The sequence below is a fragment of the Dysidea avara genome, chromosome 13, assembly GCF_963678975.1.
Source record: "Dysidea avara chromosome 13, odDysAvar1.4, whole genome shotgun sequence".
Lineage (NCBI taxonomy): Eukaryota > Metazoa > Porifera > Demospongiae > Dictyoceratida > Dysideidae > Dysidea > Dysidea avara.
The window spans coordinates 1416763-1433349 of NC_089284.1; the positions used below are offsets into that span (position 1 = coordinate 1416763).

The 16587-nt window shown below is 36.6% G+C and overlaps 1 protein-coding gene across 3 annotated transcripts in view; it reads left to right on the forward strand.

Moving 5' to 3' along the window:
• LOC136243238 (probable ATP-dependent RNA helicase DHX37) overlaps positions 1–16587 on the forward strand; it is a 102315-nt gene that overhangs the window by 377 nt on the left and 85351 nt on the right. For all 3 annotated transcript variants that reach the window (XM_066034758.1, XM_066034756.1, XM_066034757.1), the window contains exons 2-5: positions 29–132; positions 1479–1965; positions 12999–13159; positions 15107–15193. In XM_066034758.1, the coding sequence (XP_065890830.1) occupies positions 29–132; positions 1479–1965; positions 12999–13159; positions 15107–15193 (839 nt within the window). The remainder of the gene's footprint in view (positions 1–28; positions 133–1478; positions 1966–12998; positions 13160–15106; positions 15194–16587) is intronic.

Consider the following 16587-nt stretch of genomic DNA (forward strand, 5'->3'; position numbering starts at 1 on the left):
CTTGTGTCACGTGTCACTTTATCTCTAGAGGAAGGAAATTTTGGAGCAGTTATCAAGTTGTGCAATAGCGGAGTCGGAATTAAGCCTGCTTCATTCAACCACTACAATTGGTAAAGCCAAACAAACAAAAAGGTACACCCATCCGTTCTTTCCTAAATACGTCATTGCTCAACATTTTCTAGCCATTTTACTATCATCAACATTTTCTAGCCATTTTACTATCAATGTGCTACTTTGAAATACAGTGCCCAAGCAGTACTATTAAGAGGTTTTCGAGCTTGCAAATTGCATCTGGTTGGAGGCAATTAAGTAGTTATCAAAACATGGGAAAGTCAACATGCCTTCATCATTTTCAAAATGGTGGAAAGTGATGACGTATTTTTGAAAAGGGTCAATTTTTTCAAGTCTGGTCCCTGTATGCCACTTAGTTTTCTTGGTGGTTTAGTAGGGCTTGCTATAAAAGAGTCGGCACAATTGTGTATACTGCTACCATGTTGACAACAATCATATCACAGTATTTTTAGTCACTGAACGATCTTGAATTATTACCAGGGTATTTATTTATCGCCAGTGACTATACAAGACCAGCATTTATATACATGACATATTCCTTGGAATCAACTCCATACCTCTGATCCTTCTAAGCATAAATGTAGATTCAAATGTAATGAGGAAGGCCTTAAAATGCTTTTCACTTTGTTGTTGGTCTTGTTGTTCGTGAAATTATCTGCACTAGGTTTTATTTGAGACCTGATGTTTATTCAAAACCTGGTGTTTAGTTGTGCTGTAAGGCTGTATACTTCCAGTGACTAAACACACAACCAGATGCTTAATTCAAAGGTAATTGATTATTTGGCACACAATGAATGGAAGTGACTGAGAGTCTTATGAAAGAAGTGGGAGTAGTGGTGTGCAATGTGGTTTCCCAATGTTTCCCAGTGCCTTTGAAATTTTGGTAGTATTATTGCTTGTATGTATACTGTGATCATCTTTAAAATAGGAGATATCCTGTTGCTATAGAAACACGGCCCCAGTTTGATAATGTCATATCCTGAAAAGCTTCATGCAGATCATTGTATTCAGGCTATGTATACTTTAGTGTCATCTGTTTTAATGTCTAAATTCAATTCATACAAGGATCCTTTGTCATGCTAAGTGACTTACAGACTCTTCAATGTTGTTTTGTTTAGAAATATACAAATAGTGAACCACAGCTAAGTTCTTCATCAATAGAATATTTTGATGTATAGGGGTGTGTATTTAATGGCTAAAGATCTCCTGTTTCATTGGTAGTCTATTGATTTCATGCTGCTTTATGTCCCTATTTTTATTGTTCACATACCATTGTGATTTCTTATCTAATGTTGTTGTAGACATGCTAGCCATCGCAGTGTCCATATATGTTGTTCTGTGTTATAGACAAACACCATCTGTGTATGTACAATCTTGGTGTGATTTGTTTCTGATACTATTTACAGGCAAATGGAACACAAGGTTGAGTTGTATAGGCAAGTGAATTCAATGAATGGTTTAATCATTGATAGCAGTTTGAAAAGTAGACGAAGGAAAAGGGGAAAGTTAATTAAAATAGAAAAGCAATTGTTTGTACCAAAAAAGGATGTAACATCTAGTGAAGATGATAGTGGTGAAGACAGCAGTTTAGAAGATGTTAGTTCTGGGGATGATAATGTAATGGACTTGAGCTGCAACACCACTGACCAAAGCACTTCAGTGCCTAGTACTACTGTTGCTAGTAATAGTAGTACTGTCAAAGATGCTGTTGACTTATTGTCAATAGACTCAACATCTATGTTGAACCACAATACTCTATATGACTGCACTGTCATGGGAGATGGAGTAGTGCTTTCTAAAGATGGTTTAGACTTGTGCCAGCAAACTGTTAAGGAGATAATGAAACCTCTCCCTGTCAATTATGTTTCTGTACACAGGACTCCAGAAATACAGGTGAATGAAATTTATTGGAATGCTCCCCCTTGTGTTTTGCTAAATTTCACAACATGTGGCCAATTGTAGTACCATGTTTATATCATGAGGCCTTAAATGTGCTGTAGTCTCAAAATATGGGTATTAGTAACAAGTCCATGTTATGTGTGGCATAGTTACAGTACATTGGTTAATATTTTGAGCAAAAACCAGTTTTCTCTGATTTCTTTTCTGGCTTCTTAATGGGCTGCTAGAAGTTTCAGTGAATGGTCTTAGAATTATAGTGCAGGAACAGCGAAACAATCAATTTGTACAGTGACTATATGGAAAGTAAATTACAGGAACTCATTTGGTCAGTCATAAGTCACGATCTTTGTTTCATTTCAGTACCATGAAGTAAACATGTGTTTGTTTATGTTATGATACAATGTAACTTTCCATTTATATGCTCAATACCCTCTTATTTGAAAGCACAGATGGATAAAGGCCAAAAGCTGTATCCCCCTGTTCATGCCCTGTTTATGCATGGTGAACATAATGAGACAAGTCCCATCTACGTAACCACATATGTTAACCTCTCCATGAAGCAGTGAATCTTAAAGGCTTAGCAGTTTTAGCATGCTTCCAATGTATTTCAATGCGATTCAAGAATTAATCAAACTAGGGTCGTATTTGACTGAAATAATTGTGTGCTGTCAATCAGGCTGTACGGCAACATGTTTTGTAGAATTTGGTGTTTTGTTATGGACATATCTGTGACTTGTTGGGTTCTTGTCAGTGATGATATCGTGTGTGCACTGAGAGCATGTGATTTACATTTAATATTAAAATGTATGGGAACTTTTACATGTACACATTGTATAGTATTGAGGTGTATTAATCTGTTAAGTTCCAATGGTGCAGCTTTCTAATTCACTGTGATGTCTTAAACAAGACAATGAATGGATGTGTTAAGTTAGAGAATGCTGCGTGTACTTTTATGATGCCAAAAACGAATTTGAAAATGTGAAGTTAACAAAAAGAGTCAATCACATTCCTAATCACCCATTCATGTGCACTCCTAGTACCAGTGATAGTAATTGTGTGAGTTTTGGGATACACGTGTTTCACAGTTAGTAATGTTGGATAGATACTTGTTTATTAAATGTGATTTAGATGGTTGTTGACTATGATGTAAGTTTTCCTCTGTTACATTTGGCTCTGTACAGTATTGTTATGAGTATATCAGCTATTGTGTCTCATGTACAGTACACGCTATTTCTGGTAAACATTGTCAGCTAGGTGAGCCAGCTGTAACAAATTATGCAGTATAGACTTACTCATGCAGACTAAACTTCATGTTATGTGTGTGTTGGGCTTTAATTTTGTCTTGCTTAGAAATGTTGGGGGTTGTTGTGGAACTATGGGTTCTGCGACCTGTCTTTGAGACCTAGACAATCCTCCTGCAGGTTACTAGTCCTGTCCCAGGAAGATTTTACTGACAAGACTTAAGTGCCTGAGTGGCGCACAGGCATCTCAGTACTGGTTTGCTGGGAGGCAATAGCTAGTGATTTGGGCTCTGTGTGTGTGTTAGTCAGTTAGTTTTTTTTTACCTAATGGTTTTCTCTCCCAGGTCTTGTGATAGACACTGAGAAGTTGAGGGTCTTTTATCGGTCTTGTGTCAATAAGTATCAGTTGCAGAACATAGGTCTTCAGCCCCTTAGAATAGAGCATGCATGAGAAAAAGAAGTCTTACCCTTGCAGAATTGTATTTGAAGTGAGAAAGTGTTATTAATATTGTTATATATGATATCAGGTGTGTAAGAGTGGGCACAATACCCTCCCTTTTGTAATTACAGTAGAACAAAACAGTAGTTTGTAAACAGTTTCAATAACCATTTAGGCTGAAGTATGGGTATGGCCTAACTATATATACTCATTCATGTTTCACCTGTCATATGTATTATACAATATGGTAGTACTGTATAGTAGGGATTGTGCAGAACTGGGCTTTTCCAGCCCAAAATTCACCCAAAACCCTTCCCTCCACGACAACTTGGTGGTATTGGTTATGCACAGCCAAGCCCAAAATTGTCTTCAGATAAACCCCAAACTTTCCAAAAAATTTCTATAGAATTTAAAAAAAAATCTATTTAACCGAATTTTATTCTAACTGATGCCTTCAGACAAGCATAACTTGACAATGGATATAGCTACAGGCTTGATTTCTTCACTGTTCAACATCGCTTCGTCCTGAAATGTGCCTTTTCACCACCCACAGTATGTACAATGCACACATCATGGACTTTCCTTTGTACGCAGTGCTTTTTGCTTACAACACAAGGTGTTATTCATGATAGCGCATTAGTACTAATATTGTATTTAGTACATGCTGCTTGACTTTCTGTGCCTGCTGGTACGTTTGTTTCTTGTGTGTTTGAGTTCAACTTATTGTTCCAGACGACAGGTAGAGGATAAGGACTTAAAGTAGAACAGGCACATGCTGCATTAACAAACTACTTTACTGCCTGTGCAAGTTGTACTAAGGTGTTCATAGAGGATGAACACTGTTAATTGTTTGTTTCTCATGTATTTGAGTTCAACTGACTGTTCCAGATGACAGGTAGATAATAACTCTTCTTAGCAAAGTAGAACAGGCATGAACTGATTAGTCTCTTGTGTCTGAGTTCAACTAACTGTTCCAGACGATGCCGGGTTGGATAAAAAGTCGTTCTTAGCAAAGTAGAACAGAGGCGTGCTGATTAGTTGGCACCGTTTCATGCTGCTTTACTGTGTAAGTTCTTCATGTACTAAGCTATTTCATTCTATGAACACTGATGTGCTGGCCAGTGTTACAATTGAGATTGGTTGCTCAGGGCATACACCTGCAACGCTGACCAACCTATCTTGTTACCTTGCCAGAATTGCAATATCCTGCTCATACTGACAGAATTTTTAGTGCTCACTCCTCAGATCTGTCAAATCTAATTAAATTAATGTAATAATTGATGTATGTGTATGTTTTGTTTCTTTTGTGTATGTGTGTTTGCCTTGCCAGGGATCCAGCTGCTTTAAAGCTTGGTATCCTGCATCTAAGTCGCTTATTTATTTCCTGTACACTTGTCTTAAACCATATAAGACAATTAAATCAATTGTAGAATGTAGAATATCAGTACACCAATCTATGTGAAAAGTTACAGTTTATGTTCAACAAAAAAATTGATGGCGTCTTCTTTGATTGACTTCCCATAACTACATCAAATCATCTTTATGAAACAAACTAGTTACGTAGATTGATCACCAGTTCTATAAAAAGAACAGAAACAAGTATAAGACAAATTTAGGAATTTTAAATAGAGTAGGAATCAACTAGAATATAGTACACCAATAAAAAGTATTTGAGTTGGTATATTGTGACAGGCACGTACAGTATGGATATTCACTTCTTAGTTGATCCCTAAAATTCCTAATTTTTTTTGTATACTTGTCTATATACCACTTTGGCGTGGGCATTCAAAGACACTGCTCGGTGTTTAACTCGCATATTGCCCTGGCAATATCATGGGAAAGCTGCTTTCCAATGACTTTGATACCCAGTAAGTTCAAAGAATCGATGCGCTTTGACTCGTTATGTTGAGCAACATTGACCTTTTTGTATTGTGGGACTCATTTTTGTAGTGGTTGCTAAGCTTAGTACATTTGCTAAGATAGACTAGTTGGTTGTTAATAAAGGATAATGAAGGCACAAAATAATTGTTTGAGTGGTTGTGGATGCGTATTTTTACCCACCGCGTATCAGCCTTTGAACAGACCACGGAACAGCAAAGCTACTACTCCTACATTGAAATAGGTTAGTAACTTACAGTCCTAAGTACTTAACTTAATATAATAACTTACTTACTGTCCCAATAGCGAAGTTAGTTGGCTTAACTTAGTACAAAAATGATAACAATATAAATTCCATCCCACAATCGCAAGTTTTCTAACATTGCATGTTGAAGCATAGTAACGTATTAATAATGTTTTAACGTTTGGATAACGTATTGATGGCTATTAGCCCACGCTATTAAAACCATGATCGATCTTCAGATGCTACTGTATAAAACAAACGGATGAGTTCTCTTTAGCTCTTTGACCTATTAGGTGAGTACGCCCCAAGTGATATATATCACATACCACGGCTGCTTGGGATTTTGCTGACATAACACTCGCAGCCCTTGGGCTTTGGGTGTATATATCAGCAAAATCCCTCGCAGCCATGGTATAACTATTGCATGTACCACTTTAGCGTGGGCGTTCAAAGGCGCCGCTCAGGGTTTATCATGGGAACATGATTTGCTCATGGCTTTGATGCCCAACCAGTTCAAAGATACAGTTTGCTTTGACTCGTTATATTGAGTGACACAGAGCATTTAATTATGGGTTTGGGTTTGTAAGTTGGGTTAGGCTCAGTGTAGTTGCTAAGTTTTTAGATTTTTTAAACTACTATATATTCTAAGACGAATGATCTGTATAACGAGCGCTTGGGTGATGCATGGATGCATATTTCTAGCCACTGTGTGGAGGTGTGTGTCAACCATTTGGAAACCACAAAACAAGAATATGACAACCCAGGTGAGTAGCTTTAAGAAGAAGCTTTAAGAAGAAGAATATGACAACCCAGGTGAGTAGCTTTAGTACTTAATGTATTAACTTACTTACTGCCACAATAGTGAAGGTTTAATGTAGTATTAAAAACTTTACACTTCAAAAATCAATTCCACAATCAAATTGTTTGGCATGTGTTGATCATAGCAACATAGGAATAACGTTCTGAGAGCTATTTTCCCACACAATTGAAACCACGATCGATCATCAGATGTTAGTGTATAAAACAAATGGGGTGAGTGGTCTGTAGTTCTTTCACCTATCAGGTGAATGTGCCTTGAGTGATATATATATATCACTTATACCACATCTGCGAGGGATTTTGCTGATATATAGCGTAAGTGACCGATTATCGAACAAAGTTTATACTTTACTTCATAAATATCTCCAGGAAAGTAGTATCAACCTCGACTTTTCACCAAGAGGTAGCGCCTTTCTTGTACAATACCTCACGTAAGTTTGAGTAATAGTATCCGATTAGTGTCCGTGTTATGTGTGGATTTCTGCATTCCGTAAAATATGAATTATCGAACACCGATACCTATTATCGAACACCGATACCTATTATCGAACGCCCATTAATTTGCGTTAATCAATTATCGAACGTTTTGCACCTTTTCTACTGTGGTGACTTCAGTGCACCTTACACACTCTTGATTATATCAACGTGTTATCTGAAGTACCATGATACTGTAACTGAAGTATAGTTTTGATACAAGCATGCACTTGTGAGTTACAACAGCGAATCGTTTAGTGTAAAATGCGTACGGTGAAAAATCAGCACATTACGACCAATAACACAGTCTTATTATCCTTGTTTACAACAACCCCTTCTGTACAGTCTTCGTGGATACATCTTTTACTCAGGTAAATCACAAACAGTCAGCCCAATTCTGCCGCCAAAGTCACGCTCGAGTTGTACTTCTTTCACGGCGATTCCTGTGTTCTTTTTCTTCATTTCTTCGTCAGCGGTGATGAGTATCAAGACTGCTGTGATGTCCACACATAAACTCTAAAGGATGGAAAGCTCATTAAGAATAGGCTACACTATTGGAATTCTCCATATAAACACCTTACAAGTATGGGGAATAAAATTGTAAACTTCCGAATACGTTACATTATTTTTATGTTCGATAATAGGTACCGTTCGATAATAGGTCACTTACGCTACACCCAAAGCCCAAGGGCCTGAACTATTAAATATATATATACTTGCATAAAGGCTTTGTGGTATGCATTAGTGTTGTTTCAGTTAACTGTAACTAAAACTAAAAGTACTTTTAGTAAGGTGAATGGTGAATATGTTTCAGTTAACTAAAACTATAACTAAAAACAAATGTATATTTTATCACTAAAACTATAGCTATAACTAAAAATAAATGTATGTAATCACTAAAACTATAACTAAAACTAGCGTATATAATCACTGAAACTATAACTATAACTAAAATCAAATCTATATTATTACTAAAACTATAACTAAAACAAATGTATATAATCACTAAAACTACAACTATAACTAAAATCAAATCTATATCTATATAATTATTAATTCTCTTCGCCCACGCACGTGTTTTTCGAGCACTGATCCGTCAATCTTGGTCGGATTTCGATCGGATCGGTACCATTCAATTCTAGAATTTGAGACAAATCTTATGATCCAGGATTGGTGGCGATTCGTTAAACTACGGAAAATACCCTTTAAACCACCGTAACTACCCGAGGAAGACACGAATTCGTCCATAACTTTCTGGAGACCCTTATCGTGTTACCAGCCTTCCCCCATCCCAGCCTACACTAGACGTTTCTCTCCCCTGTGGCTGACAGAACGAGAAACGTTAAAATCGAGGCCATAAAAATTTCAAACACAAACTCCTCCCAGGTTTTTCCCCCGATTAGCTTCAAACTCACTAAATCAACTATCCGTCCAAATCAATGTGTCATAAGGTGGTTTTCGTGTCTATCATTACGTGCTAACCTTGGTTGCGAGATACTTATCACTGTCAATGGCCATTATAAGTTTACGATATGCGTATACGGCATCCCGGTATACACGCGTTGCCAATAGAAATCAGATGACGTCATGGTTAAAATTTAATAATCTAAAAGCTTACAGTGAAATAGGATCAATCACTTTTTCATGATTTAACCAATCACATCAGCGAATTTGATCATGTGATCTGGTGTGTACGCTATCATCCAGCAAGCACACTCGCCAGTATAAAAGGAGAGTTTCGTAGTGGGTGTGGCCAGTCTACGACTACTTGACAAACACACTCTGCACCCTGCTATGCTCATTACAAGGATAGACGACGTCCTGAGGCCTACACCGCTGTGCGCTAGACGAAGTACAGTATAACTACTGCGACACAAAGACAGGCAGGTCAGGGAAGCCTAAAATTGAGGATTACCAGCACACCACTGTAATGGAGAAGGAAACAGTCAATAAAGGAGAGTTTCATGGCAAGTCTACGAGCGATGATTATTTCTATCAGGCTACTTGACAGAGACCACACAAGGAAGACTCACCGGAAATACACCCTACTGTGCTGTCCACTACAAGGATAGACGTCCTGAAGCCTATCCCGCTGTCCGCTAGACGAAGTATAGCTACTGCGACAAGCAGGTCTGCACCAACCATTGGTCAACTGATCCTCATGCCACACTCAAGCATGTAATTTATGTTAGTTCATGCAACATCATCCAAATGAAGTAGAGTACATCCCAATTGTGGTATTTGTCTGCTGCTCGAAGCTAATTTTATGTATGTGCATGGTTGTAATGGGACCTGCATGAGTAATGCACAGAAATTCCAGTGCACAAGGCCAACCTACATTATAAAACCTATAACATTAGTCACTCTTTGTTCATGAAGCCACCAACATTATAGCTATATTTTAGTGCCACACACAATTGAAGAGATTATGCATGCACATCAGTAGCTATGCATAATCATGACTTTGTTGGTATGCAATGATGTGATTACTCCTTGATCATTAGTAATGTTCAAACTTTAAGTGTATTCACACAATAGCACACAATTGTCTTAGTATCACGCGCAAAAATGCGCGGGTACACCTAGTTATTACTAAAACTATAACTAAAACAAACGTATATAATCACTGAAACTATAACTATAACTAAATTCAAATCTATATTATTACTAAAACTAAAACTGCTTACAATATAGCAAGTTGATCTTATTAATGAAACTGTAACTGCTTGTTAAATGTATTTGATACTACTTCTAAAACTATATGCAACTAAAATATCTATATCATATAGTTACGTACATACTATTAAATCTATAACTAATAAAAACTGTTTGACCAAAATTCACAAACTCAGTAATATAGGTACTAGGTAGTAGTGATGGCCTATAGTATGCTAACCATTTTTGTTAATGGTCACTGTAATTTAATGCTTTTAGTTAATGGCTACATTTATGCATACCTGCATGCTTCAACAGCCCCTATTGAAAGAGTATTTGTCTACAAGTGGGGAATCGACATCTGGCAAATGCAACAGACTTACTAATAGTAACTTGGAAAGGGAAGTTCTGCTAAGAAAGAATAAGGAATACCTGTGACAGAGATTGCGTCAAATGTACTGTATTAAGTGTTGTATTAATCTATATTATAAAAAAATTGACAGGTCTTGTAATACAAAGATTTTGTATTACTAAGCTGGAAAAATGGTACTGAAATTATAACAAGAGTTTCATTCACATAAAATATAGCTTACTATCAAAGCTAAACAAGGTTTTCTTATGCACAACTAAAACTATAACTAAAAGGTTTTCAGATACATAACTAAAACTGTGTCTAAAACTAAAAGGTTTTCAAGTTTTTAACTAGAACTAGAACTAAAACATTTTCATGTACATAACTAAAACTGTAACTAAAACTAAAAGGTTTTCATGTTTTTAACTGTAACTAAAACTAAAAGGTTTTCATGTTTTTAACTATAACTAAAACTAAAAGGTTTTCATGTTTCTAACTATAACTAGAACTAGAACTAAAAGATTTCGATGTACATAACTAAAACTGTAACTAAAACTAAAAGGTTTTCATGTTTTTAACTGTAACTATAACTAAAACTAAAACATCAAAGAGTGAATAACCATAACTAAATCAATAACTAAAAAGAATTAAGAAAGATTACTATAACTAAAACTAAAACTAAAATTATTGATGAAACTAGCTACAACTAAAACTAAAACTCCATACTAAAACAACACTAGTATGCATGTACTATTTTTATTCCTAGGAATGAAGCTATCCAGTATATATGATAAAAGCCACATGTCTATAGATAGTCTAGACATGGCTGTTTATCATGATATATACCAATTTAGCGCGGACATTCAAATGCGCCGCTCGGTGTTTAACTCGCGTATTGCCCGGGCAATATCATGGGAAAGCGGTTTGCCAATGACTTTGATACCCAGCCAGTTCAAAGAAATGATGCGCTTTGACTCATTTTATTGAGCGACATAGAGCTTTGTATTGTCGGACTCATTTTTGTAGTGGTTGCTAAGCTTAGTACATTTGTTAAGATAGACTAGTTGGTTGTTAATAAAGGATAATGAAGGTACAAAATAATTGTTTGGGCAATCGTGGATGCGTATTTTTACCCAACGCATATCGGCCTTTGAACAGACCATGGAACGGCAAAGCTACTACTGTTACATTGAAATAGGTTAGTAACTTACAGTCCTAAGTACTTAACTTAATATAATAACTTACTTGCTGTCCCAATAGGGAAGTTAGTTGGGTTAACTTAGTAACAATATAAACTCCATTTCACAATCACAAGTTTTTTAACATTGCATGTTGAAGCATAGTAACGTATTAATGACGTTTTTACGTATGGACTACGTTTTGATAGCTATTAGCCCATGCTATTAAAACCACGATCAATCTTCAGATGCTACTGTATGAAACAAATGGGATTAGTTCTCATCAGTTCTTTGACCTATTAGGTGAGTATGCCCCAAGTGATATACAAATGTATATCACTTATACCACGGCTGCTTGGGATTTTGCTGACATCTACACCCGCAGCCCTCTGGCTTTGGGTGTATATATCAGCAAAATCCCTGGCAGCCATAGTATAACTGAAGTACACAGAAAAATTTGGAATTTTCAACTAGAGTAGGGACCATAACATATCAATAAAAAGTACTGAAACAGGTGGAGTAGTGCACGATATTAATTCACAGTAAAACTATAGGAAGTGTTATATCCCTACTGTGTATTTCCATTGTGGTATTTTGAGCACAGTAGGGATATAACACTTCTTATTGTTTTACTGTGAATTAATATCGTGCACTGCTCCAGCTTGTTTCAGTACTTTTTATCGATGTGTTATGGTCCCTACTCTAGTTGAAAATTCCAAAATTTTCTGTGTACTTGTTTGTTAACTTTTTTTTTGTAAATAATAATTATGACTCATGAACCCACACATACCGCATCTGAAATGGCACCGTGCGCCCCAATTATCGTCTGAAAAGTGAAGTATTCATTAAGCTTCGTTGTCAGCTATGTTCAACCCGTTATGCAGCATTTCAAATCAAGAACTGTTCGAAAAGTACCTCTGCAATCCACGTGTACCGAAAGAAAGCCAGTTATATCAATTATCGTCTGAAAAGTGAAGTATCCATTACGCTTCGTTGTCGGCTATGTTCAAGCTGTTACACAGCACTACGAATCAAGAACTGTTTGAAAAGCACCTCTGATATCAAAATAGCCACTATGACAAATACGGACGATATCCATTACGAAAGGAAGCCATCACGTGCTACTTTTCGCTGTCAACGAAGATGAATGGGACACAAAGGAGGACACTGGTAAGTCCATGAAGAATGCATTGTACGTACTGCGGTATGCCAAAAGGCACTTCTCGGGCCGAAGCGACATCGAACAGTGAAAAAATCAAGCCCATAGCCTTAGCCGTTATCGAGTTACGCTTGTCTGAACGCATCAGTCAGTTACTTACATACTCAGTCAGTAGAAAATTCCGTTAAATAAATTATGTTTAAAATTCCGTAGCAACTCGTTGAAAGCGTTTCAGGTTTATCTGAAAGCTTGTTTGGGCTTAGTTTCACCTAACCAATGCTGCCTGATTGTCGTTATGGGAAATTCAGGCTGTTTTTTGGGTGATATTATTTCGTGGGCCATGCCTACTCCTTTGTGGTCCCTACTATACACTACTATCGTAGTGTATGAGTGAGTATGTCTAGTGAATATCTCTAATGTTATATTTAGTGAGGAACTACCCAGGCCTTTAGTTTCAATACCCAAAATGGTAATGTGTCTACTTCCTAGAGTAACTGTAATGGTACAAGTACTATATCACATGCAGTACAGGTGTATAATCTCTCCACTTATTACTAAATATTGATAATTTTTTCCATTGGTTGCCAGGTGGCTAGACTTTCACTACCCATTTTAGCTGAAGAACAGGCTGTCATGGAAGCCATCAATGGGAATGATATTGTGGTGTTGTGTGGTGAAACTGGCAGTGGCAAGACTACACAAGTACCTCAGTTCCTATATGAAGCTGGGTACCACAAGAGAACACATCAGTAAGTTTTGCCAAGGGAAATCTTGTGTTTACACCACATAATTAAAACTGGGCTTGCCTTATTTGAGCCAGGATATTGTTTCTATTTGAAGTACTGACTTAGGTAGGGAAGTAGGCATTACTTGGTACACTTGTGTAGTATTGTAGGGGAGGAGGTACAATCTAAGTTATAGCTATAGACCTACCGCGAGGATCTTATGATTTTAAAAACCTGAGGTGAGGTCAAGGTTAACATGGAGATGATGTGTTTTATATGGGTACGAGCACAAGGAAAAGTTTGATTAAGGATCATAGTAATAAAACATAGTGGTTGTTTTACTCCTGCAGATGTACTATTGGACATCTAATCTCAGTCCACATGACTGAATTAGGTCACACAATGTTAAATAAATGTGGAAGACTGTTCATGTTTTGCTGGAGTGCTGAAGAAACCAAAGCTGTAATTATTGCTGGCTTCCTCAAGACAGACAAATTTGTATCTCAGTGGGTATGGCGGAACGTGTATAAAACAATTCGATTATGATGGTGATGAGGTGTTGCTTATGGTGCCACAAAAGTATGAAGACCAGACCACACCCACATTACAGATACGCTGTAGTACACAATAACCATTCTATAAGGTAGCTTACCCAGTATACAGGGGTATAGGTAGCCTTGGTAAAGTCTGTGTAGCAAATCAAAAATTGAAAGTGAGATTTGCAATGCTAGCAGCAGGTCTCTTAGTGATCAAATTTTGAAGGCTTTATTTTCTTGTGAAGATCAAAGCATACTACAGTGTGTATACCATAATCTTATGTAAACTTGTGAACCTATCTGAGCAGAACTATTTTAGTTTAATCCTTCAACAAGGAAATACATAATGGTAACGGCTACAAAGTTTTAAATAGTTCATTGTGTATAAGTCCAATGTATTGGTATCCACTATACTGGACAATGGCAATAAAATGGTACCAAGCATTGCTTTGTTCAGAAAGTCTCTGCTGCTAGTACTTGTTTTATATACGCAATGTATTTATTCTGTCATTACTCTACTGAGTCTACTCCCATTATTACTTATATCAGCCATATCTGCACCATACTTTATCCATGTTGTTACAGTGTATATCAGACTTATCACATGATGGCAATTCTGTTGGTGTAAAAATTCATGTGACTGCAACATGGATTTCAGATAAAATGGAAGTTTGGTGAAGATTATGTCACCCATTCATCACTTCATATAACAAACACTTTTGTGTAGAATAAAAGTGTTCGGATATTATTGTAGTGTATGAAAATTCCATAAATTTTAATAATCCATGTTCATTTCACAGAAGGGCTGTGTTTTAGTTATAATTCAGAGGAGGTTGGTCATGCATTAAAAGCCTATTATGTAACATTACACAACCAAACATTGTTCTAGGTGTTAAGACTTGTTTAGCAGCTAGGAAAGCAGCGCATTGTACTGAGAAGGTTTGTAAGAGTGCTGGGACGCTCTGGTATGGATATAAAATCTGTCTTAGAATAAAGGGGTGTGAAGATTGAATTAGTTCAACCCTTTCATGATGTGTGATCAACCTCCTCTGGTTATAATTCAAAGTTGTGTGTTTCTTTGTACTTGAAAGATAGTTAGGTATTTGAAGAACTAAAATACCTTAAGATGACTAAATTTAGCAATACACTAAATTTAATGATTTTGTATATTGACGAAATTAGCACATGCAAAAAATTAGCAATTTTATGAATTTGTGAATGAATTAAGAATAAATTTTGCAGGTTTAGTGAATACTACATTTTGCCAAAAAAAACAAATTTACTATTTGTTTTACCCGTAAGTCTGTGCTGATTGTTTTTAGTGGAACTAAATTCTTTTATCCAATGAAAGGAGTTTAACTATCTACAAATCTGTAGAGTAAACAATTACCAACAATTTGTGGTGACTTTATTTTGACTGTTTAATTCACTATAGGTGTATGATAGGGATCACTGAGCCACGACGGGTAGCTGCTATTGCCATGTCTCAGAGGGTAGCCAAGGAGTTAAATCTCTCAACTACGTGAGTCAACAACTGTTGTACAGTTTGTACCATGCATTAGAATATCAATAATTTAAACAGTTTGAATTGTTATTTGATTTCTAATTCTCTATTTAAAATTCTATGGTAGTACACTCTAATACAACTAGAATCACCTTTCAGTAGAAGAATAACTGGAAATATTATACAGAAATACATTTAATTACTGTATGTAATGATCCAGTCACAATTACCAAAAATTGCTGCAATTATTGTAGCGCTATACTAATCTCATCCAAAATTGCATCATAAATAAAAATGGCGTCACTAGTGGGGGGAACATATGTGACCAGATCTGCGAAAACCCGACACAATAGTGCAAGCCTAAATTTCCAGTATAAAGCATTCAAAACATTGGGTGAAATATTTGCGTATTACTGAAAAAATTCTGTAAATTTTTTGAATGCCTCTTTCTTAGTGAAGGAAGGGACTAACAATAAAAACCTGGATATCATCTTATTCGCCTACTCATGAGGAGTTGGAAAATCTTTATATTGTTGTAGTACACCTAAGGATATGCAAGTTATGAGCGTCTGTGTACGTCACGTCGAAGTGATAGTATGTGATTGATTTTTGTCGCGAATTTCGTCTTTGTATGCAGCGAACAAAGGTGATAGAAGGACAAACATACCCAGTAAATTGTTCCCTATGCATGGCGAACACGATGGTGAGCTGTTCAGCCTAGTATGTCAATCCATTCGTAAGTTACAACCGTTTTAGTAATCGCCTGCAATTTATTTTCCCTATACTTGCTGTACAAATCGATTTTTCTGTTGTTGCTATTTTGTAGGGCTGAAACTCTGAACGTTATTGGCACATGAGGCTGAAACTTTGCCAGAAGGTATACTTGGCTAAGTAGATTGCAAATAATTAATAACAGTAATTCAAAATATGCACTAATGTGTCGGGTCTTCGCAGATCCATATGTGATGGGTATTTTTGTCCGCGTAGAAGAACACAGTAACTTTGAATCAGAGACTTTAGGTGCTGAACAATGGTTCCTTTATCGGGATCAACTGCAGTGTATAAACTGGTCCCAGCCATAGTTGATGTAACACTGGACTCTACACAACATTCAATGATTAACAGCATTGATGTGATATGCATAAATTGTCTTAATTATTACTAGCTGATAAAGCACTGAATAGAATTAGTACACACTGTATTACTCACCTTTTTGAATTTTTTTTGTCAGAAACTGGAGCACCATGGCACACAAGCCACCTTTTCAACTGTACTTCATTTAGTTAGCTGGCTGAGATCAGAGAGGAACCAGAAATGTCATCCACCCAAAGCATTAAATTACCACCTTCCTAAAGCTTCTCATTCCATGTTTAAATCCCCCTGCATGTACTGTATCGTCATTACCGTCATCA